Source organism: Copadichromis virginalis, linkage group LG18 (assembly GCF_057382275.1).
Source record: "Copadichromis virginalis isolate Kocher_CV1m ecotype Utaka linkage group LG18, C_Virginalis_male_GT1.1, whole genome shotgun sequence".
Classification (NCBI taxonomy): Eukaryota; Metazoa; Chordata; class Actinopteri; order Cichliformes; family Cichlidae; genus Copadichromis; species Copadichromis virginalis.
The window spans coordinates 14,259,945-14,283,138 of NC_140635.1; the positions used below are offsets into that span (position 1 = coordinate 14,259,945).

The 23,194-nt window shown below is 38.4% G+C and overlaps 3 protein-coding genes across 6 annotated transcripts; 1 reads left to right on the plus strand and 2 right to left on the minus strand.

Moving 5' to 3' along the window:
* Positions 1 to 208: 208 nt before the first annotated feature.
* On the plus strand, positions 209 to 9,548 carry e2f5 (E2F transcription factor 5). 2 transcript variants are annotated; one of them, XM_085438784.1, is made up of 8 exons: positions 209 to 568; positions 1,767 to 1,876; positions 2,056 to 2,213; positions 2,748 to 2,860; positions 3,327 to 3,639; positions 7,243 to 7,380; positions 7,621 to 7,659; positions 8,599 to 9,548. In XM_085438784.1, exons 1-8 carry the CDS (start codon positions 440 to 442, stop codon positions 8,673 to 8,675), a joined length of 1,077 nt encoding a protein of 358 aa, XP_085294910.1. In that variant the 5' UTR covers positions 209 to 439; the 3' UTR covers positions 8,676 to 9,548. The 2 variants fall into 2 exon arrangements, with proteins under 2 accessions (XP_085294910.1, XP_085294909.1); XM_085438783.1 differs by having other exon boundaries at positions 210 to 568; positions 3,321 to 3,639.
* Positions 9,549 to 12,349: 2,801 nt separating this feature from the next.
* On the minus strand, positions 12,350 to 20,423 carry ackr4a (atypical chemokine receptor 4a). 3 transcript variants are annotated; one of them, XM_085439661.1, is made up of 3 exons: positions 20,302 to 20,423; positions 19,040 to 19,111; positions 12,350 to 13,614 (listed from the first exon to the last, which is right to left on the minus strand). In XM_085439661.1, the coding sequence occupies exon 3, from the start codon at positions 13,597 to 13,599 to the stop codon at positions 12,493 to 12,495; it is 1,107 nt and encodes a 368-aa protein (XP_085295787.1). In that variant the 5' UTR covers positions 13,600 to 13,614; positions 19,040 to 19,111; positions 20,302 to 20,423; the 3' UTR covers positions 12,350 to 12,492. The 3 variants fall into 3 exon arrangements, with proteins under 3 accessions (XP_085295787.1, XP_085295788.1, XP_085295789.1); XM_085439662.1 differs by lacking the exons at positions 19,040 to 19,111; positions 20,302 to 20,423 and adding an exon at positions 13,864 to 13,949; XM_085439663.1 differs by lacking the exons at positions 19,040 to 19,111; positions 20,302 to 20,423 and adding an exon at positions 13,742 to 13,836.
* Positions 20,424 to 21,445: 1,022 nt separating this feature from the next.
* Positions 21,446 to 22,789, minus strand: LOC146687464 (uncharacterized). Its single transcript, XM_085439164.1, has 5 exons — positions 22,559 to 22,789; positions 22,336 to 22,440; positions 22,077 to 22,117; positions 21,838 to 21,917; positions 21,446 to 21,708 (listed from the first exon to the last, which is right to left on the minus strand). The coding sequence occupies exons 1-4, from the start codon at positions 22,697 to 22,699 to the stop codon at positions 21,872 to 21,874; spliced, it is 333 nt and encodes a 110-aa protein (XP_085295290.1). The 5' UTR covers positions 22,700 to 22,789; the 3' UTR covers positions 21,446 to 21,708; positions 21,838 to 21,871.
* Positions 22,790 to 23,194: the final 405 nt, after the last annotated feature.

A 23,194-nucleotide genomic window follows, 5' to 3' on the forward strand; every position in this document is an offset into this window, starting at 1 on the left:
TGGTATGAAATCCTTGTTAGGAAAGCTAAATTTAAACACGACCTATAACAAAATAATTTAAATAAGTAGAATAGCTCAATAAAATGTTATATGTTTTTTTTAATTAGTTAAAAAAATGCTAACCTATATTTTTGGCTGCTATGGGCTTCCATACTAATACTAATCGTACCGATTGGTCAGTGATGTTTGATGTGCGGGGAGGCGGGACTTAGTTGGCACGAGCTCGGCGGTGGGGGTCGACCGTGGCACGAGCCGCAAATGGGTTGCCATAGCAACAGGACCCTAACGTAACGTCCGTTCATTTAAAAACCCTTCAGGTGCTGCTATCGTCCCGTTAAGGGATCCGGCGTTATTTGCTATTTAAAGAAATTATCGTTATTCTCATTAAAACGTAGGTGGCTGAGTAAAAACAAGTAAGGGTTTCTTTTATAAAAAGAAGATGGAGTTTGAGACGACTGAGACGGCACCCTCGACATCGAGTCGCCATGAGAAAAGTTTGGGGCTCCTCACTATTAAGTTTGTCAGCCTGCTCCAAGAAGCCAAGGACGGCGTCCTTGATTTGAAAGTGGTCAGTAAAACGGAGACGACGGGTTTTGTGGGTTGTTTTGGGGGGAGCATTAAGTGGTGTTTTCCACTGACAACATTAATACAACAGATGCGAACAAAGGGCTGTCGGTCATTACGGGTCCAGTCAGGTATACTGATTTTTTTAACAGGTGGACTAGCAAGCCGCCATTACCCGGACTCCTCCTTATACTTCCACTGATACTCAAAAGGGTTTTTTTTTCTTCATTAAAGAAAATTTTTTTTAGAGTATTTGTTGACAGAAAATTAGCTAATCATTGTATTTCATATGCTTTATCAATTTATCGTGTGTTTAATGCTAAATCAGGCCTAATTGAATTGCACTAAAATACACTTAGCAGTCTCCCTTGAAACCTACTTTTAATGAGCGACCGGGGAGATGCCAGAGTGGCACCCTGATCCCCAGTCTTTTTGCATTATGATTAAACATGGCATTATCCTGTGACCCAGTGTCACCAGGTTCATATGTCCATGGGCTATAAGATGAAATAGGAATCATCTCCTTTTAAAAGAGAAGGCTAAGACTTAACTCCTGAAATTAAGGTTTCTGCCTACCTGTCTTTATGCTCCTGAGACCTAGCAGATATCAATTGACTCCCTGTGGGATCCTGCAGTAACATATAACAATGCGGTACCCAAATCAAATTTTTTCCAGTCAGTTTTATATATGTAATTGATTTCATCTATTCAATTTCCCCACTAGCAATGTCCTTAAGTATTGGGCATCTAGTAAAATTTGTAAATGACTTTTACACTCCAGTGCTCTCCTTGGAGACTTCTGTTTCATGTTAACTGCCTGTGTCAATCTCTGATCTACTTGAAGCTTTAATTACTGCAACTGTTTATTTATTTATTTATTTTTTATCATTGGTAGCATTTTCCCTCTCTTCTTGCCCGCCAAACTTGGGCAATGTTTACACAGCAGGTTACTCAGCCCTTTCCCTCCTCCCTTTGCCTCTGGTATTGTATAACTGGCTTCTTCTGCCAAGGAGTTTGATTTGTTATTTTGTGCAGCTTAATTTGCCAAATTCCCTATTTCTTGGATTCACCGATGAAGCATTTCCTGCAGAAACTTCCTGGTATCTATGATGGACCTGCAAGTGTATATCTCAAGATGCTATAAACGAACAGCTGATATGGAAATATGGATGTGATGTTGATACGTCTGTCTGAATTAACAGGCTGCAGACAGCTTGGCAGTGAAGCAGAAGAGGAGGATATATGATATCACCAATGTACTGGAAGGGGTGGGGCTAATTGAGAAGAAAAACAAGAATGTAATCCAGTGGAGGTGTGAGACAAAATGTTTACTATTTCAAAAAGTTGTTATTATTTTAATGTTCCTGTAGATTTAAAAATGCATGCAGAGTTGGTGCTTACATTAATTTAAAGATAAACACACTTTAATTGAAGATGAAGCAGATGGAGCAAATGCTGAGAAAACATCCTTATCCTGTACGTTATGTTAAGGGGTGAGAACATAGCCAGCCAAACTGAGGAGGCTTTGGAGCAGGTAAATATCTTAAAGGCCCAAATTGCTGAGCTGGAAGCCCAAGAGAAAGAGCTGGACAACCAGAAGGCCTGGCTGGAGGAGAACATCAAACACTTGAACCACGATCCCATTGTCAACACATATCCTTTTTATGACTACATTTTTGAAATAAATGTTTTTATTTAGTTCGCTTGGAGACACTGCTTTTGTGCATCTCATGTCATCGCTCTGCCTTTTCTATCATATGTTGGCAGAAGAGAAGTTCTGATTTTCTTTTTCATCTTAAGACTTTGTAAAATAACCAAATCTTAACTCATTTTTTTCATATTAAATGAGTAAAATATCTGTTAGTAGGGCTTGCTTTGTTTTGCAGTGAAATATCACCAGGTGTTTTTTTGTACTGTTGTCTGCATGGTTTGTAATTCTAGTTCCCTCGAGGCCCCATTTACTCAGTTCAGAGACAACAAATCCTTCTCTGATCCTTTTAACATTGTTTGCCTATTGATCAAAGAAAACACTATAAAGCAGGGATTATAAATATAATTGTCATTGTCAAGTAGTGAAATGACATCCAGGCTAATCCCGATTTGCACAATGCTCACAGTTCTTGTTTTTCAAGTTTATTATCTCCATTTCCTTCAAACAGTAATCCGGCTTCTTTAACACTTCTACACATATAAATTTGTGACGCATGAAGACATCTGCAGCGCTTTTAGTGAAGAAACACTTCTAGCTGTTGTGGCTCCTGCTGGGACTCAGCTGGAGGTGCCACTGCCAGAAATGGTAGTATTGCTTTGGTTGTATAGAAATGTACTGTTTTATTTGACTCTGCTTTAATGAGAACAGACGCCAGACACAGCACAGGCTTTATCTAGCAGATTTTATTACAGGTGGATAAAAGCTTGTGAGTGAGCTGCAAGATTCTCGTTACATTTGGCTTTTTATTTTGTACATAAGTGTACATATGTGTGCTCTAACATCAATCAGCTAGCCTGTAACTTTATGAGCGTCTAGATATTGCTGTGATGGTAAACAGTAAAACTGTAAAGTTGCACAGAAACTAAACAGTGCAAACCTAAAAACACTGCACATTTATCTGACAGTTTTCTGTGTTTATCACTGCAAGCATCTTATTTCATGCCCTTGTGATCATGTGATCAGTTTTAAATATTCTTAAAAAAAAGATCAACTATATAACTGCTTTATTAAATGACATACTTAATGACATGCTGCTGTTTTTAAGGGTCAGAGTGGTCAAAAGAAGTACCAGGTGAACCTGCGCAGCCACTCTGCTCCCATTCAGGTCATGCTTATCAACAGAGATTCAGATTCCAGAGTGCCTGTGGTCTTCTCTGTACCCCCCACTGATGACATCTGTCAGATGCCAACTCCACCCAGCACCCCCGCGAGCCTGCAGAGATTCCCTCTTTCAGTTTCCACTTCCAACACCAACACCACCTCTTGCTGCAGCCAGGAGTCTTTCTGCTCAGACCACCAGATGGTGCTGCCAGAACATGATGATGTGCTGACTCCGTCGGCCACCCCTCCTGACGTGCAGATGGGTAAGGATGGGCTTTAGGGCATGTGAATTTTAATGCTGTTGAAGTTCTTCAACAAAACCACCACAGAGTTTTACTGCCTGCTAAAGAGGCTGCGGTGAACACATGTGTAATAAAAATTTTGCATTTGTAGTCAAGAAAAACTTCTACAACCTGAGTCATTTGTGAAATTTAAAGTGGCCTCAGAAGAAACTTCTGACATAGTGACCAATTCAGAAGAACTAGGTTTACTTTCTGATGTTCAGTTTTCGTTGGAATAGTTTTTACTAATTATATAGTCAACCAATTTGTGGTGCTACATAAGGTTTCAGGTTTTCGGTGTCAGAGTCACACACAGGAGCAAATGTGAAAACCACTGCACTAGGGTAATAAATATTACTTTATATTGTTGTAACTTTATTGCAGTTTATTGTTTGATAACAGCATTTTGGTTATTTTGTAAATGATTTAATTGCTAGCCATATGTTTAGTGAGAGCTGTTAATTATAGATTAAATTTTCTGCTAAAAAAGAGCATTTAATACATATTTTCATTAGAAGACTTCCTATCCTTTGTTGTAGACTTGGAAGTTACTCATGTTTAGCTAGGAAAAGAAAGTTTTCAGGAAGCCATTATATGTTGTTCTGATGTCGGTCAGTTTATGTTTTGTACACCCCTTTTTTGAGGTCCTATATAAAGACTGTCGTTTCTATAAAAAAATAAAAATAAATAAATGTATCAAACATCATATATTCTTAAAAGAATGAATGTGTCCTAACACACATGATAGTGTGTTTTCTTTTAAGAAAGACACACTGTCGATGTTAAACAATGAGTGATCTACTATGAGTGATGGGTGCTTTTGCTGTTACATTTGATTTGTAAGCACTGCCCTTCATTTAACTGCTTTTAACAATGGAGTTTGCGTTCCTCTTCTTTCTGTAGTGCCAGATTGTTATGGATGTTAACTATAAATCTATAGTTATAAATCCCATGCATGTTGGCTTAAAGAAAGAAACTGATAAAATATTTTAGATATAATGTGAAGGTGGTATAAACTGGCCTCAAGTAACAGTTGCGCATGTTGTTTCTGAACTTCAGTGCCTATTTTAACAGAATAAACTGCATGTGTGGTCCTGATTTTTAACACTTTAATGTATTTAAGCCTCAGGGGGCCCCAGGCCTGTGTACTGGGAGTGCCAGTCACAAGTCTGGATAAATGGGAGGAGGATTGTGTTAGTAAGGGCATCCGGCGTGAAATCTGTGTCAGAATAAAACGTGCAGATGTGTCCTCTGTGGTGACCCCTCAGGAGCAGTCAAAAGTGCTTCCTTCTTCATTTAAGGATTTCACTTCTGGTATTTTTGATGTTCACATAGTCATGTCTGGTCATGGCCGGATGCATTGCAACACTTCTTGGCATATTACTGCAACTGGTACTGTGCAGCCTTTGCTGGCATTTATTCAAAAATAGTTCCTTAACAATACCAGAAATGACCAAATCCACACCATAACTTTCAAGGTGAAGAAAAACTTGCATTATCATTATTTTTAATGGTAAATAGAGGTAAATGTAATTCTTGTAATTCACCGTGTAAAATTCTCAATTTGCTATTTACTTTTTAGTATCTGGTTATAAAGGTGTTTGTCAGCAGCACTGGAATGCAAAATGATTGGCCTGTCAGTCTTATAAAAATATCAGAGGATCTCCTGGTTGTTTAACTGTATTGCAGGATGGCTTCAGGGAAATGTTTTGCCTACAGACACAGTCCAGACAGACTCAGCTTCCAGTAAACCACGTACGCAACATCAACATGGAAGTCATAGATGTTTTATTGTGAGGTAACGTGGAAACAAGCCTCACTTGACAGGAAGCTGCTTGTCAGTCAGTTGTCTAGTGAGTTCTGAGTCACTGAATGTGGAGCTTGTGTATTAAAATAGCTGCAATTCCAAAACGGTTGCTGCAGTACTTTTCTTAAAACCCTTTAAAGAAACCGGAAAGTCTGCACTTTAATCAGACACTGTCCACGGACAACACTGAAATTGATTATGTAAATGTGATTGATTTATTGTTTTAAAAGTATTGCTGTTTATCAGCTGACTTGGAAGTATTAGCTGTTGTAGAGTCTTGACATGCAAGAACAGCAGAACTTATTAGTTGCTACTTTCTTCTGTAATACTATACAGTGCTAATATCTTGAAACAAAAAATAAAACTGCTGTCTGTCACTATGTTCCCTCTCTTAGCAAGCTGACTTTCAGAGTTACATGAACCAGATCTAGGCCGTAAGAAAAGAATCTAAAGTCTTAGGAAAACTGTAGCGTCAGTATGCACAGTTTGACCCATTTCTTTGCAGATTTACTTCAATCTCTTGTAGCTTGTGAAAAAATGATAAACAAGGAGAGTATGAACAAAATTTTGCACAGAAAACTTGATCTTCAATAACCTCAAAGTGCTGTTACTATGGGACAGTTTCATTTTTATTTATCAGATTCTCTGGAATAACATTCTCCACCTAAATGAGTCACAAGATATCAAATTTCTCCCAATCGCAGCTACTTGACAACTTGTTTACACTGCTTAAAGGTTGCCTCACCACCTGCCTAATACTGTGGAAAAATACACTTGTGCAAAACAGCTCTGGCCCCTCTGAGTATGGTCACAGGACCGCTGAAGTTATCCTGTGGTGTCCGTCACCAGGATGTCTGCAGTGGGTCTTGTTGGCGCTCCCTTAATTTGACTTGTTTTTGTACATTTCTGTAATGCTGAGACTGGATTCCATGCAACCTGTGGGCAGCCTGTTAAGGGTTATAACAGTATTTAGGTGGGTGGTGCTTGTAACATCCACGTTGATGCCAGTTTCCCTCCATCAGAATATTGCATTGCGGTGCCATATACTTCACTGGTTTTAATGTGGCTAATCATTGCATATGTTCATGTGGCTTTATTAAAAAAAGACTTCCAGTATATCTGACAGATCGACAGCTGACAGCTCTAAGTTTTATAGAGGATGAGTCAGAGTTGCACTAAAAGTAGAAGAGTGTCAAAGCGAAACCCAGTCTGACCATCCTTCCAGAAAATAAAAAAATGAGGAATTGCCCCAACAAAATCACAAGACCTTTCACTGAATGATTTTTACTTACTCAACATTTGGAAACACTTGGATTCTGTAAAATGAAAGCTTATGGTATGTTTTGCACAGTGGTGTGTAGATGAGAAGCCAGTGCATAGGGTTGGGTGTGTTTATTTTTTTTGTACATTAAGAATGAGTTAGGTAAAAATAATTCAGATTTAAAGTGGGCCATGTATAGGATTCTTTTCAGGCATGACCTCGTGGACATTAATAAATTAACAGCCTTTTGGCATTAACTTCTTATTTACTGGACAAATGAGATTGGTGGTAATCATGTTTTTCGAACTCTTACATTAACCCTGGAGAACCCATGGGGTCAGAGCCGACCCCATTGGTTTTTGAAGGAAACCATGGGGTCAAATTTGACCCCATGGGTTCTCCAGGGTTATAGTAAACAAGTGCACATTCCAACATTTGTTGTTTTCTGCCTCCAGATAACTTAATCCTTCATTATGAGGTTAAGTGACCTTGTTTCGACTCCTCATTCTGTCTGCAGTCTATCACGGTCGACCAGTGATGGGGTTGGAGCAGCAGGAGATGGACTTGGTGGACCAGGAGTTCCAGTCTGTTCTGGATGTGAGCAGCCTACTGAAGCTCAGTGCCACTGGAGACCACATGAAGGATAACCGAGAGGGTGAGGCCCAGGGATATGAATAGAATCATAAGTCTTTTTCCTTTTTTTAATGTTTACTTCACATTTGTTTCAGTTCTGATTCAGTTGACGTTCTTAGGTCTAAGCATGCTTTTATTTAATGTTTTTTCTTTCAGTGGGAGGAAAGGAATGAATTGTTTACAGATATGCTACAAATGGTCCAGAACAGTGAACGTTTAACACCACAGTGGAATAGAAACATGTTTTTAATTTTCTTTGTAGGAGCTGTTGACCTGATTGAGGAACTCATGTCCACTGATGGTAAGCATCACAGCACCTGTTTTAACTACATTCAGTATCTACGCTTAAATATATATTGCTGCTCACCCCTCCACAGCAGTGCATTGCTTGGCTTCCATTCATCGCCCCAATTTTCTGTAATGCTGTCTAATTGGGGGCACACTTACCCCTAACTACTGGAGGTAGTCTACCTACATATAGACCTCCATAAAGTCCTATTTCAGATAAACTGAGACCCCTAACTCTGTTATAAAGCTCTCTGGTTTTACCTTTCAGACCTTAGGCATCACTATAATGTGTCCATTTTAACGACTGGAGGTCAAAGAGAAGACATTCAAATGATTAACAGATGCTCCTGAGTTAATGCTAACATCCTGATGCTTAGCAGGTTTATTATTTGACATATTTAACATCTTAATTTGGCATATTAACATTTCCCAAAAAGTTGCTTCTGTTCACCTGGGAGTAGTGTTTTTAGTGGGAGAAACATTTCATCAGTCACCCAAGTCATCCACTTCTACAGTCTAAAGAAGAAATGCTGCTCTGACAGCACAACTCTTTGGGCTTAAACTCAAAAATAAAAGTGTAAAATTACCGAAAAAGTTCTGGTAGCTCATTGTTCAAAACATTTTTGTTAATTAAGAAAAGGGAAATTTCTATAGTAGACTACGAAAAAAACAGGAAGGTTAAACATGAATATAAAATGTTATATAATTGTTTATCTATTAAAGGAGCTGTAAAACTTATGAAAATACAGATGAAAGTGTAAATGTTTGCCCTCCTTCACATTTTCCAAAGCAGTGCAGCGGGCTGGATTAATGTCTTTGTCGGGCCAATTCTGAACTCTGGGCCTTGCCTTTCACATTCTGATCTAGGTCCTAAATCATCAACAGCTGGAATGTGTGTTCAGTGTGGGTGCCATCTTTTCATTTTTGCACTGATTCCTTTCTCCAAATTCAGGTATAGACTACAGCTTCAACCTGGATGACAACGAGGGAGTGTGTGACCTGTTTGATGTGCAGATCCTGAATTACTGATGTCTGACAGTGACTCTGATGCACACTCTTACAATCTTGAGAAGCACTTTCTGCCTCTTAAAAACTGTAAAGATTTGTCCTATTTGTTAAAATTTCAGAGATGATACTTTGATATACCACTGTCATCTTACAAAAACAAAAAACAAAGACTTCACTGATGTGCACCTCACAGCTAAACATATCCAGACTCTGTCCAGCAAAAAGTGCCTGATTTAATGAACCATAAGGTATTTATAAAGCCATGAGCCACGAGGTCTCAAGTAAACAGAGAAATCCTTCACATTCCTGCTGCACTTTTGTGTCTCTGTATTTTTCCACATCCAGCGGAAAGCTTGAGTTGTTGATAACTGTTTTCCTTTGCACAGCTTATCCACTTTTGGGACTGTAACATTGTTGTAGATAAGTTGAACTTTGCAATAACATTTCAGTATTTGCTTCTTTGATGATCCAGTTCAGGAGATGTAAGCTTTGTCTTCATGCAGTACGTCTTCATCTGTTCAGTTTCCCAGTTAAATTTCAACCACCGTTTTGTATTTATTGAATTAATGGTTTGGCTACATTTTGTTTACCTTGTTTTTGTGAAAATGTCAGAAAGTTTTCTTTTCTAAATTATTGTGATACTGCCATTTTAGGCCTCAGTTTATCCTATCATTAGTTAAATAATTGAATATTTTTACTTATTTAATTAAAAAAAAAAGTAGTTCAGGTTTGAAACTGAAGTTAGTTGACTGCCTTAATCATAATTTAATTTAATTTGTTGCACTTTTGTTCTAAATATAGTACAAATGCAGAGTTGGTTTTTTTTTTGTATACTTCATTTTTTATTGTAAGATATATTGTTTATGTTCTCAATAAATCAGTTTAATGAGCACAGTTGTATTTGCAAAGGAAATTCATGTAAGGAAAATGAACAAAAATCACTCGAATGCAAATTTTGAGTCTGAAACAAGTAATTGTTTTCAAAATTGTCTTGAATCACACAGAAGGTATGCAACAATTCAAATTGGATCAACCCCCCCCCCCCCCCCCTTTTTTTTTTTCTTTCTTTTTTGGCTCAATAAAGTGTTTTGCTCTTTTAACAGATGGATAACATTTCTCAGATGCTTTCCACATTGTGTGACCTGCAGTATACACCAATACTTGAGTTCCACCAGCTGGGATGCAGGGAAAAAAAAATACCAAAGAATAATAAATAAACCTCACATCTAATGAAAATGAATGACACAAGTAAACATTCGATTGTATACATTTTGTCAAATTGGAGCATTTAAAAAAAAAAAAAGGAAAAAAGAAAAACAAGTTGCAACAGACATCAAAAACATTTGAACTATGCAGTATCCTGTTTACATCTGTCAGGGTTAATGATGCCGATGCTGGACGGTAAGGGTAACAATATCTGAATGTGTCCAGCCCTCCCTCTGTCTGCAGCTACACATTTTCTAAGGAATTTCAGCTCAGTGGTAAACCCATATGTAGTGATAAAGTACGATTACAAACTTGTCGTCATTGACTCATAAAAAAGTGTTTTTTACCCCGCTGTGCAGCCTCGGCTCTCAGTGCAGAGGAGCGAATCTGTGTGTGGAAAAATGTGTGTTTCAGATGTTCCTAGGAATTCAGGAAACAACAAATGCGGCGTTCCCACATCAAACCAAAGTCCCAGTGGATGTAGATATATCACACGATTCTGAAACACCAGCAGCGCACTACAGCAATTCTGTTGATGGTTAATGTTTGTTGGTTTTTTTTGTTTTTGTTTTTTTAAGAGTTTTCAGGATACATCCTGAGCTGAGAAAAACAGATATTTGGCAAACATACAGAGGTTTAAAGTCTTTGCTCACCCTTTCATAGGTGCACGATATAATATCTGGTTTACAGGCTGTGCAGATTATTACATGAAATGGGTCTGGAGTTTTTATTCATGGTTGATTGTAATTAGACAAAGCACTTTTTCAACAAAGCTGAAGTTCCAGCAGGTCTGGTTTTTCTTTCCTTTGTGGGTGTTTTTAGTGTGTAATGCAGAGAGAGTTTAGTAATAAATCTTAACTGTGTGGGCAGAGTGCAAGTTTCTGGTGAAATTTCAGAGAAGCACAAGTTAACTTGAAGATCTGGATTAAAAGGATAGTTAGGTCCATAAGTATTTGGAGAATATTTTTATGTAATTTTACCTCTGTTCACCACCTCAGCAGATTTTTAAATCAAACGATAAAACGTGATTAATGTACTGACTTTATAGCTACACAGACTCCCATTTTCAGAGGTTTAGATGTAACTGGACAGTTGAGAAGCAGAATAATGGAAAACTAAACAAATATCTGCATTTGGTTCAAAGTGTTGAGCTTGTATTTGGTAACTGTCTACTGAACTCCTTATATTACGTCCTGCAAGATATTAAAAAAGGGTGAGGTAGGACATTAGGTTGAAAAAACAAACAAACAAACAAACAAACCTGTCAAAGAGAGCATAAATCTCTAACTCTGCAATCTAGTATGTTCTTTAAAAGAAGGCCAGCTCAAAAACAAGACCTGAAAGACCACAGAAAGCAACTAAAGTGGAATATTGCAGAATTCTTTCCTTGGTTTAAAAAAACAACCAAGAACACTGGGGAGGAGGTAGACATATTATTGGCAAAGTCTACTCTCCAGATACACCCTCATGATAAATGATCGGCACAGTGTGTTTCACAAGGTGCAAACCGCTGGTTACATTCAGCAACATGAAAGACAGATTAGACTTTCCCTTTTTTTTTTTTACAAATGAAACCAAGATGAACTTTTATCAGACTGATACGACAAGAAACATATGGAGGAAGAGAGAAATGACTCGTGATATGAATCAAACCACATCATCTGTCAAACATAGTGGAGGCAGTGTTATGGCATTGGCATGGCTGCCAGTGCAACCGGGTCACTAGTGTTTGATGTGCCTGCTTATAGAAGTAGCTGGATGAATTAATCTATCTATTTAAAACACAATCCACTTAATCCACTTAATCCCACCCTCATTATTTTCCTTCCCTCCCTTGTAGTCTCTGCTCAGATAGCATTTTACAGTGCACACGGAAAAAACCCAAAACATCCTGGAAAATCAACCCAAGAGTTTCTCGGGGCAGAGAGCTGGGATATTCTTAACTTGCCACTTGGTCACCTGACTTCAACTTAGAAAAGCATGCTTTTTGAATCCAAAAAAACAAGCAGCAACTGAAGTAGCTGTAGTAAGAGCCAAGTGGAGTATCTCAAGAAATGAAATGCAGCAGTTGGTGATGTCCGTGGACTTGGATTTTCATCCAGCTATTAAAAAGAATCCTTATATCTAAAATTTATTTTAAATATAAAATCAAAAAATTTCCAGATTTTGAAAACGGAGCACTGTGTATAAGAATGTCCGTAATTCTTGAAAAGTTAATGCAATACTTGAATTAGTTCTCAGTGAACCCACTGTGGTGGATGTCATTGTCACTAATGGATACTACTGTAAATAAATACATCTACTCCTGCAAAGAGTAACTACAAACTGTCTCAGCAGGTCTTTTCATAAAATATATGTGGCTGAAATGATTTTTTTTTCTCTTCAACAGAGGGCAAAAGTAATATATATTGGAGCTCTTTGAAACCAGCACATAAACTGTTCGCTTTGGCAGAAAAAGACTGTTTTTAGGAACAGACTGTTAAAACTAGTGGAATTTTTGAACAGTTTAATGATTTGCAAGCATTTTGCTACTGCTGCTACACCCTACATCAACAAAAGCTTTATATGCTCTCCTGCTGGACCTTGTTTGCATATATAGACACATAGACCTCGCTGACATTTTAGTCATGTCTCATATTGAGAATGAGTTTGTCTCTTGGGATGCAGTGTGGGAGTTGAATGACATTTCCATCCCCTCCTCCACATTAGTTTCTGTTGTTTTGCTTCCCCTCTTCCTTCGCTTCGCTTCAAACTTCTTGGCCACTCTCATCATGTGCATCTTAAAGGAAGACCCCACAAAGGCATAGAGGATCGGGTTCAGACAGCAGTGAGTGAGAGCCAGGCTTTCTGTCACCTGAGCCGCCTGATCAAGCACCTTACTCGCCCCGCAGTGGGTCACTAAACTGTAGACTGTATCCATTGCCCGATACACCTTAACCACGTTGTAAGGCAGCTGAGTCATCACAAACACCCCTACGACAATGAGAAGGACACGCAGAGCTTTCCACTTCTTCCCTCTGCTCTCATCAGGGAGGCCCCGGAGTGCACAGCCCACCCGCCAGTAGCAGGTCACCATGACCAGCAGAGGAAGTAGGAATCCCAACAACACCTCGACCACCTCTAGGACAGCTTTACCTCCTCGAGCCATAGATGAAGGATAGATGGTTAGACAGATATTTCTATCAGATGCCTGCCTCACTTCTGAGCGTATTAAATCAGGAAGGCCAAGGAGGAAAGCTGTCACCCAAACAGCTAAACACACCTTCCAACAGCATTTCCTGGTGAACGCCCTCTGTAGCCATCGTCTTTGGTCTCTATCCTGTGCTCTGACCAGCGATAAATAACGATCCAAGCTGATGCACGCTAGCAGCAACATGCAGCAGGTGAAATTCACTGTGTAGCAGGCGGACACGATTTTACAAACAACCTCCCCTAGCTCCCAGCCCCTTGCAGCATCAGCAGCCCAGAAAGGGAGCGTGAGGAGCAGGAGCAAGTCGGCCACAGCCAAGTGGGTCAAGAAGGCATCTGTCATGGTCTTCAGGCGTTTGTGGTAGGCGTAGACAGCCACGACTAAAACGTTTCCAGCCAGTCCCACCACCAGACACACGGTGTACATGATGGGCAGGAAGAGGGCTGCGAAAGATCGGATGTCCCCTTTCTCGCATACGGCAGGATAGTCATCATAGGTGAAGTTGTAGGTGGTGTTTTCATAGTCGTAGTCTTCCTCTGAGAATTCCATGTTGATGATATAAAACTGTCAAGGGAAATACAGATGTAAACATTCACAAAAATATACATCCCCAGAGTGATACAAACAACAAACACTTGCAGGATTTATATACGAGGCAGATTTAAATCCAGTTCTTGAGATATGACTTAACTGCAGTAATTCAGGGCAGTCATTTAGAATTTCCTTGATTATCCTCTTAGAAAAAACCCAAAAACCCTGAAACCTTAGAGATTAACCAAATGAAACTTTATTTATGTTGTAAGAGCACTGTACGTTTCATTCTCTTTCAAGCTTTTCTTTTTTCCTGTCCTCCAGTCTCTCTTGATCATTCGTAGTAAAAGCTATGACTGCATGCGTAATGGTGCATTCTCAACAAAACCAAAGAGGGCATAGTACATTTGTGCAAGTTTAAATATTGCAACATTGCTGAAAAACAGCCTAAGCATGAACCAGCTGGGGTTCTCCTGACACCACTGACAAATCAGAAATGGAGGATGCAGAGATAACGATTGGAGTGGTCTGGTTAAACTTTGCTTTTAGATAAAACACAGAGAAAATGAACTCAGTTTGGAGAAAGGTAGGCTACACTGTAACGGCTGAAAGTATGTTGCTGTAACGTGATTGGTTGCCGTGCTCCTCCTCTTTTTAAATGTTGGGGACCAATATCTGAGGGGAAAAGTTGGTTTGCTTTTTGTATGAACACACCATATTATTGTAATAATATGGTTAAGTATAGGCTGACCCACTCTCATCGAAACAATAGATATGAGTACAGTGAAATTAATCTGCAAAATGAATAATGCTTGATTATGATCAAAAAAGAAGAAAATGTCACAGGAACCCCAAATTCCAAAACCCAAGTTACAGCATGGCTAGTATGTCATATGATGTGTTTCATATTTTTAAGGTAAGGATGTCAGTAACGCTAGCACAAATTCCCAAAAGCCATACAGCTTTGGGGTTCATGATCACCTCGAATATGCATACAAGAAAACAATGAAAAAGTTTTCCCCATGAAAATTTAATCAACAACTTTAAAGGCAAGTGGCTGTTAGTGTTATAGAGAAGGGTGCAACCAGAGGACGCATTCTGCCATGGCTGTAGTTTTAAAACCGAGTGCTGTAGTTCTCATTTCTATTTTCTCTGTTTTCTTCTCAGCTTCAGTTTTTTTGTATTTTCAAGAGTTTCACTATTGCGAGAAATGCTGAATGAGAGATTGTTCTGAGGGAGTGAAGTCAGTGCAACAGAGGTCAGGATGTATACCACAGGTGATTCATATAACCACTCCTCAAACATAAGAATACTGAACAAATTATATACCTTATTGGTTAAAAGAAGAGAGGGATTTTGTTGTAAAAATACTGAAAAGCATTTCACCGTGTCTTTAAACATTCTGCTTGAGCAACAGTGTGCACATTACTTGGCAGGGGGACTATCTTAAATCAAGAAGGAACACAAATTAGAAACTGACAAAAATAAATCAAAATTTAGTGCCACGATTCCTGTAAAGCTGCAGGCAACTATAGATCTGATGTCTGGATTTTATGTTCCCATTACAATAAAACAGTAAAATACAACACTGCTAAGCTGTAAGCAGAACTGGAGCCACATTAGGAAACATTTAGAAACTTCACGTTCCCTGGGTTTAAGAAAATACATGTAAAGAAGAAATACTGCAATCTGGAAACAGTTGTGTGATTGTGTGTTAATTATTCTGTCGTGATGCTATCAGTGGTAACATCTGGACACCATACCCTGACTTGAACTCTTCCTCCCTTTTTGTACCTTCACTTTGATAAATAAAACAAGTTCATTTAGCCTCTGTGCAGACTGATAAGTCCAAAGTGCACTAGTTTCTACCAGTGCATGTTATCAAATTTCCCTGGAGATCCTCTTGCAAAGATTACAGCACGTTAATCTCCTCTCCATTGACTTTCACAGGGGAATATTATTGTTGCCACTACATTCATTTGACAATTACATTTATAATTATCTTCAAAGTGTTCCCCTTTTTTAGACATTGATTTCGAGGTTTTTAGAGTCAAGTTCAGAGCACGAGATGCCCACATTTTTTCACTTCTACACACAAATAAATGATCAACAAATAAAGTGCAATGGCACGGGAAATATTTAGAGAACCATGTCAAACATTTGCACAGACTGACCCAATCAAGGTTGTTTGTAATATGATTTTTCCCCTTGTAAAATAAACTGTAGACACAACACTACTGGCAGTATCTTCATTACTTTTGCCTGGTTATATGGGTTTATCATGTGGAATGTTTTTCAGTTAACTGTTGGGCATTATTAAAAGGCCATTGGTTGTTTTCTGCAGAGCAACCATATTCAGAAAAGCATCCTTTCTGTATGTAGTGTCATAGTCATGGACTCTTACATTAAACGTGGCCAAAGTTCTTCATCCTAGACTATTGTCCCAACACCCAACACAGCATTCAGACCATGACTCTCACGGGTGAGAATGATCATTAGAAAGGTGGTGGATCAGCCCAAAACTACACAGGAAGAGTTGTTAATGATCTGAAGGCATTTGTGACCACAGTCACTAAAATGCCATCCGTAACAATCTATACATTAATAGATAGAAATCTTGCAGTTCCTGCAACGTCCCCCTGCTCAAGAACAGACATGTACAGGCCAGTGAACATTTAAATGATACAAGGCTTGGGAGAAAGTGCTGTGATCAGATGAAACCAAAATCAAGCATGGAGCATGGAGGTGGAAAAATATCCTGGGACTGTTTTTATGCAAAGGGTACAAGACAAATTCTTGGACAAGTACCTACTTCCCTCAGGAAAACACTGAAGATGGGTCGTGGATGGTTCTTCCAGCATGACAATGACCCAAAACATACCGCCAAGGAAACAAAGGAGCACAATATGGTCATGGACCATAAATCCCACTTAATGGTCACTATAGCTTACCCTATATATCTTACCCTATCTCTACCATCCTGTCACACCAATCTCCTGCATGTCCACCTTCACTACATCCATGAATCTTCTCTGTGGTCTTTCGCCTCGTCTTATGCTCCAAAGATATTTGCTCATCTGCCTTCACACCCACATGAACTTGGGTGAGATCCCATTTTTAATCTATAGGGTTTAATGTGATATCAGCCCACCCAATCTATAACAGCTTTAACTCTCCAGGGAAGGCTTTAGACAAGGTTTAGGAGTGCGTGTATGGGAATTTTCAACCATTCTTCCAGAAATACATTTCTCTAATTCATCCCAAAGGTGTTCTGTCAGGTTGAGGTCAGGACTCTGTGCAGGCCATTTAAGTTCTTCCACACCAAATCTGCCCAACCATGTCTTTATAGACCTTGCTTTATGCACAGGGACCATCCCCCAACTTTTCCCACAAAGTCAGAAGAATGAAACTGTCCTTTCACTGGAATCACAGGCCTCAGATAAAGTCCTGAAAAAACAACCCCCACCCCCTCCACTAAACTTTACACTTGCACAATGCAGTCAGGCAAGTAACGTTCAAACCATTTCAGTGTTGCCTCTATAACTTCATCTCAAAACTATTCAACATAAGCTGTCCCTCTGATATTTTCATTTGTAAAAAATAAATAAACAAAATGAAATAAAGCATTATCGAGAAAGACAGATACGATTTGGAGAACTACTCTGGCCAAGAGACACATCAGACATGACATCAGAGCAGTGGAAATTTTTACTCTGGCCCGATTAGTCTTAGTTTAGATCTAACTGTTTCAAGACACAAAGTTGGTTGGATGTTTGTGGATCCTGCTGTGTAGCACTGAGAAGGAACTGTGATGGTTTGAGAGGATCTTTGTGTGACAAGGTTGATTTATTGTAATTTATTCAGAATTCAAAGGAACACCTAAGTCAACAGCTTGGAACGACAAACAATCATCATCTGTTTGGAGTTTATAGTGAACATTATCTCTCCACCACAGCTGGTTATTGCTGTGGTCCACCCTCCTTGAATGTGGTTCTGCCCCAGGTTTCCTCCTCTAGAAATTGTTCTTTTTCAATGCCACCGTTGCTAACTTGAAATGAAGTTGAATCACTTGTCCTTTAACAGGACAGTGAGCAAACCACCATAACAGATGACCTGGCCTCCTTACTCCCCCAGCGTAGACCCAACAGAGATGGCTTGGGATGAGCTGGATTGTAAAGTGAAGGAAAAGCAACACGTGTTCAGCATATGTGAGAATGGCTTCAGAATAAACATCTTGAGGCAAAATTAACAAAACTAATTAAAGTAAAACTCTTATCAAAGCGTAATGTTAAGGAATGATTTATTATTTGGTGATTATATATTATATTCTGCTATTCCCTATATCTTAACATATTCTACTGTTAAATAGTCTGGTCTGTTTTTGTTGATGTTACGGTACTGGAGCAACTGTAACCCACATAATTTCCCCAGGAATTAATGAAGTATGCTGATTCTGATTCTGATTAAAGACATATGTTGGTTTACAATGAATCCATATGTGTTATTTACACAACCCCAGTTGGTCCAAGCTCACGACCATCCATAATGAGAGCCTGATTCTTGATTGAAGGTTTCTTCAAGATGTCTTGCTATGGAAAGGGACTTTTTTACACCCAGCCAACAAAGTGCTGCTCAAGGAGGAAATTGATGATCTTCTTTTTGTGCAATAATGTTCCTGTTTAATGTTTACTGAGTGCTCATTAGTTTTACTCTGCACTGTAGAAAACAGTAATAAAGGAATAATAATAACTGAGTCGATAAGTTCAAAAATTTCAGTCGTACTATGTTAAAATATAGTCATTTACATGTGAAAGTCCTACACTTAAATAAATGAGAAAAAGGCCATACTCTCACTAATACATGTTTATCTTCGTACAAGCTTGTAAAAGACCTTATCATTTCTTTTTAGTGGATCTGGTGTATTTAAAGTATAAATTATAAAGTGAAAGTACCTCATATTACATGCTGTGCTTGAATAAATATCTGCATGTCACTCCACATTGATTCAGCAAAACAATCTAAGAACCAGTTACGATAAATCACATTTCTAATATTACTTTAAATTGTACTTGCTGCTGATTATTTTACATTCATTTGCATGTAAAGCTATTTAAATCTTTATTTTACTAAAAACTTTACTGGAATGCATGACTCAAGTAAATATCTAACTTCTTATTCAATAACTGCTTCGTTATAATGTTTCTGACTTCTTAATACCTACATTACGAAAAACTGACAAACAAACAGACTTAAATCACTCAGTAATATAAAATATTACAAAAATAAATGAATGGTGACTGCATAGCACAGGTGGAAAAAACGAACTCACAACAAACCTGTCTCTCGTGTTCACCGTAAATCTAAGCAGCCAATCAGCTTTTAAAACGAAGCTTGCATGAATACAATAGAAACATGAATATGTCTCATAGATACATAAAGGTGTTTGATATTTACTCACTGTGTCTTATTAACGATCGGGCCCGTGTGCACAGCGAGCTCGCTCCAAGCTGCTGACCGGCTTCAGACTGCTCTGAGGAGGTACGTTTGATTTGACACCAGCGCAGCGCGTGTGGGCGGGAAGTAAAAAAAACAACAAAAAAACAAATCAGTATGTGAGTTTGATCGATTCAGATTTTTTATTTTAAAGTTTTTGTTTATCTGAAAGGGTAAGCATGTAACACCACTGCATTTATTTTATTTACCTAAACTATTTTTTTGCAATGCATGTGCAGGAGTGGATTATTGTAAGGGACAGAAACTGCCATTGTGAAGTTTCCATTTGTTTCTCCACTGCAAATTGAATAAAACTCTGTATTCATAAATACTAAAATAAAGACTCAAGCTTTGGATTTAACAGAAAGCACATGTGGAGATTTTCGGGCTGCTCAGCGGGCATACCTCGCTCCAGTATTTAAAACAGATGTATGTAGGCCCCAGTATGTAAGCAAAGGATTTACTCAGGGAATCTGGTTGTGCCATCTGGTGCTTTGTTTTCGGGTTTCTCTTCACGTAAATGAAAAACTCCAGCAGAAGCCGGTGGAGAAAATGCACAAAATTCTGCACAAATCAAGGAACTGAACCCTTCATGCTCAAATGCTGCCACTGATGTCCCACCAGTGCTTGGAAGAAACCTATGCACATGCCTGGAGATGACACATGCGGACACACTTGTTACTCTGCATTTGAATACTAAGCCACATCCATAACTCCAAACCCTACACTAAACTTACCCGAACACAGTTTTAACACCTTAAAAACCAACTTGCTTTGCAGCAGTTCTCATAAAGCACAAATTGTTCTAAGCATTTGGTTTAAAGCTGAAACTCATTTTCCAGCCGGATGAGTTTAACAGTAGGTTTCCTCCATATTTTGTCAGATTTAATTCAAATTTAATGTTTGTTAGCTTGCATCAAATATACTCTGCCACCCGGATACTTTGATTATATTTGGGCTGTCTCTGTGTGAAGGGAGCACCCGCTGGTTTCAAATGCATTCACATTTGCAGAAAAAATAAAGGGGACAGGATTTCAAAACAAGTTTTATGTTGCTGCAAAGTTTAACAATGTGATGAAAAACCCTTTTATGTAATGCATGTGATATAAAACAAAGAAAAAGTATTTCTGTTTCCATTTCTATCGTTTTCTGACGTTCCAACAATAATATATCACTGACGGAGTTGTTAAAGGATTTGTCTGTCATCGAGTCAGGAACTGTTCTTACCACTGGGAGGAAATCTGTCCAGTTTCAAGTCCAGCTGAATCTTGTATCCGTGCAGTTCAATTGCACTTCTGAGAAGGATGACTCAGACCGAGAGAAGTCAAGTGACAGGAGACAGAAACCAAGTCACACTAAACCATTTGTTTGTGGTGTTTATTGAGGAATTGTTTCTGTGTCTGAACATGACAGAACATGTTTAGACTGAGTCAGAGTAGACACTCTAAGAACATTTGGACAGGGAGAGTTCAAAGAAGGAGGAAGTAGACCAGTGCCACTGAGAGATGTACTGTATTTCACTGTACGCCCACGCCCACGGCGATAACAGCCTGCAGAGTGAAGAGTGAAGATTTGTTTTTCATCTATCCACATTTGGCAGAAGAACAGAGTTTTTTCTCTTCTGTTCAGCGTTCCCACTGAGGCCAGTTGGAGCTGTTCGATCAACAGGAAACCAACAGACACTCAGTTCGCTCTGATTTTATGAATGAAATTGTTTTGCATTTGTTATTTCTCTGAGTGAGCTGCTCTGTCAGTGATTATCGCAGAAAAATGACATTGTCTTTTTAATTATTACAAAGCGGCCTGCATGGGGCAAAAATTACATCATTACATCCCGCCACACCACAAAGTTGCCCTGCTAAGTTGCAAAACAGAAGATGTCCAAATTCTCAATAAACATGTCCATTAAGGCCACATCAGGCAAGTTGTTGTAACACATTTGATTGGTGTAACAAATACTAAAACTAAGGAGATTTCCTCATGTGTTTTTATTTGGTTTTAGGTTGTTTTAAGCTAGTTTTTATTTGTTCAATATTTTATTAATTTTTCTTTTTTTGCATCTTTAGTTAAATGAACTTTTTTCACATATAGTTTTAGTATTTCATTATTTAACCTTGGTTATTCAATAATCTTGGTGCTGGAGTTTCTAATAACAGTGAATCGGCAGCATATCCTTCAGGCCCTGCGACCTGGCTCTATCACATGCTCTAGAAACTCGTTGGTGATGTAGGATCTCTCTCTCTCTATGTGTGTGTGTGTGTGTGTGTGTGTGTGTAGTACATTCGACAAATAACTAGTTTTTTGTGCTTTAACTCTGGATGACTTTATTTGAAACTGAAATTCATGAAACAATAACAGTTACAGACAGAAGTCTGAAAACTTACTCTTTATTTCATCAAAACCAGTAAAATGAACAAGGCCACATTCAAAACTTGTGAACATAAACATCAAATTATAATTGTATCAGATACATTCATTTATGTAGTGCCTTAATAACCTTTTTATATTACACACATATTTCTTATATACCACTGGTCTGAGAAATATTGTGATTTTTATAGTTATAGTGTCGGTCTTCATTTCTGTTTTTCTTTTTATTTCATCATCTTCAGAAGAAACAAAGCAGGAGACTCACTGAGAAGAAGTGGAGGAATAAATACATCAGTTTGAACAATGTTAATCCATCAACCAGATAAAATAGCAACTGGAGTCATTTAATGTGTTAGTAATCGTTCCCATTGTCTTCACTTTTCATGTACTTACGCGCTAGACGTGATCACTCCTTCACTTCATTCCTTTACTGTATCAGAATTGGAGCCAGACTCCCTCTACGAGTTTTGGGTCTGTTAGGAACAAAACAAAAAATTAAAAATTAAAAATGAACCAGTCCTGCTGTGTTGATCTTCATACCAAAAATGCCACACATTTCTTCATTGTTGCTGCTGCTCAGCAGAAACTTGGACCTGATTCTTGATTTTTTTTTTATTGCACTGTGTGGTTACCTGTAGGGTTGTGGCTTTATGTCTGATCCCTGCTGTGGTTTCTGTAATAAAAAGAGAAAAGGGTTTTAGGGGGAGCTGCTAGTTTCACACACCACGCAGAAGTAAAATGAATGAGATGCAGTCAAACTGCTGAGTTTTCTTTTAAACAACAGAAAGAGTAAACTGCTGATATGCTGCAAATTGTTTTGAGATGTAAATACTGAAATTATTATGATTATTCCTTAATTTATTTTACTTGTTAAACAGAAATTTGCCTTACTGTGTGGTGTCGTCGACATCCTGCTTGTGTCACGCGGCATTTTTTCAGATGTTTAACATTTGGGCTTTTCACCTTCGTGTTGTGTACAGAAGTTATCTCCTCTGTCTGGGAAAAAAGTATTCAATATTTAGACACCACATCTTCTTATTTCATTTCATTTTGATAGTTTCTGTAATAATTAATGAAAATCTAGACACTGGTTTTGTAAAGTTGTCCTCCTTACCGGTGTCGGCTGTTCAGCTGTCATCTCAGATGAGGCCGTGATGAGCAGGATCGCCTGCAGACACAAAAGGACCAGCAATGTGTTTTTGTTCATGACGAGTGGCTGAAGAGTTTGATAAAGATGTGAAACACACACACACATAGGCCTTTATATACTCTTCGCCAACAAATAACTTCCATCTGAAGAGGGAAAAAAATAGGGTGTGTGTGTAGATAAAATGTAGCTTGTCCAAAAACGTGCAGCATATATGAAAGCTGTTTGAAGGGGGTTGTTTAACTTATCTTGATTTAATTTGATCACGTCATTTACTCTGTGTTTATTTACCTGATCTCTTGGTTTCCTTCCTGCAGTCCCTCCTTGGGTATTTCACAACAGTTAAAAAAAAATGTGTCACTGAACTCAGCAAAGACCAGAAATGAAACACTTAATCTTCATTATAAAAAAAGAATGAATAAACACAGGACTGTCAGAGTTTCACTTTCTATTGAAGACCTTTTTCCACAAGCAACATTCGAGAAGGAAGATTTTAAATTTCAGTCTCGTGAGGTGTTTTCTTAAGGATAACCTGGATATTTGCTTCTATATGTTCTAAACTATATGTTTTAAACAGTAGAGTTAATAATTTGGTAGCTGTTA

Coding starts and splice junctions, on each gene's coding strand:
- e2f5 (XM_085438783.1), top strand. CDS start 440: ATGGAGTTTGAGACGACTGAGACGGCACCCTCGACATCGAGTCGCCAT. Junction 569..1,766: donor GCGTCCTTGATTTGAAAGTG/GTCAGTAAAACG, acceptor CTGAATTAACAG/GCTGCAGACAGCTTGGCAGT. Junction 2,861..3,320: donor AGGTGCCACTGCCAGAAATG/GTAGTATTGCTT, acceptor GCTGTTTTTAAG/GGTCAGAGTGGTCAAAAGAA.
- ackr4a (XM_085439661.1), bottom strand. CDS start 13,599: ATGGAATTCTCAGAGGAAGACTACGACTATGAAAACACCACCTACAAC.
- LOC146687464 (XM_085439164.1), bottom strand. CDS start 22,699: ATGTGTGTGTGTGTTTCACATCTTTATCAAACTCTTCAGCCACTCGTC. Junction 22,441..22,558: donor CAGCTGAACAGCCGACACCG/GTAAGGAGGACA, acceptor CTTTTTTCCCAG/ACAGAGGAGATAACTTCTGT. Junction 21,918..22,076: donor ATAAAGCCACAACCCTACAG/GTAACCACACAG, acceptor TGTTCCTAACAG/ACCCAAAACTCGTAGAGGGA.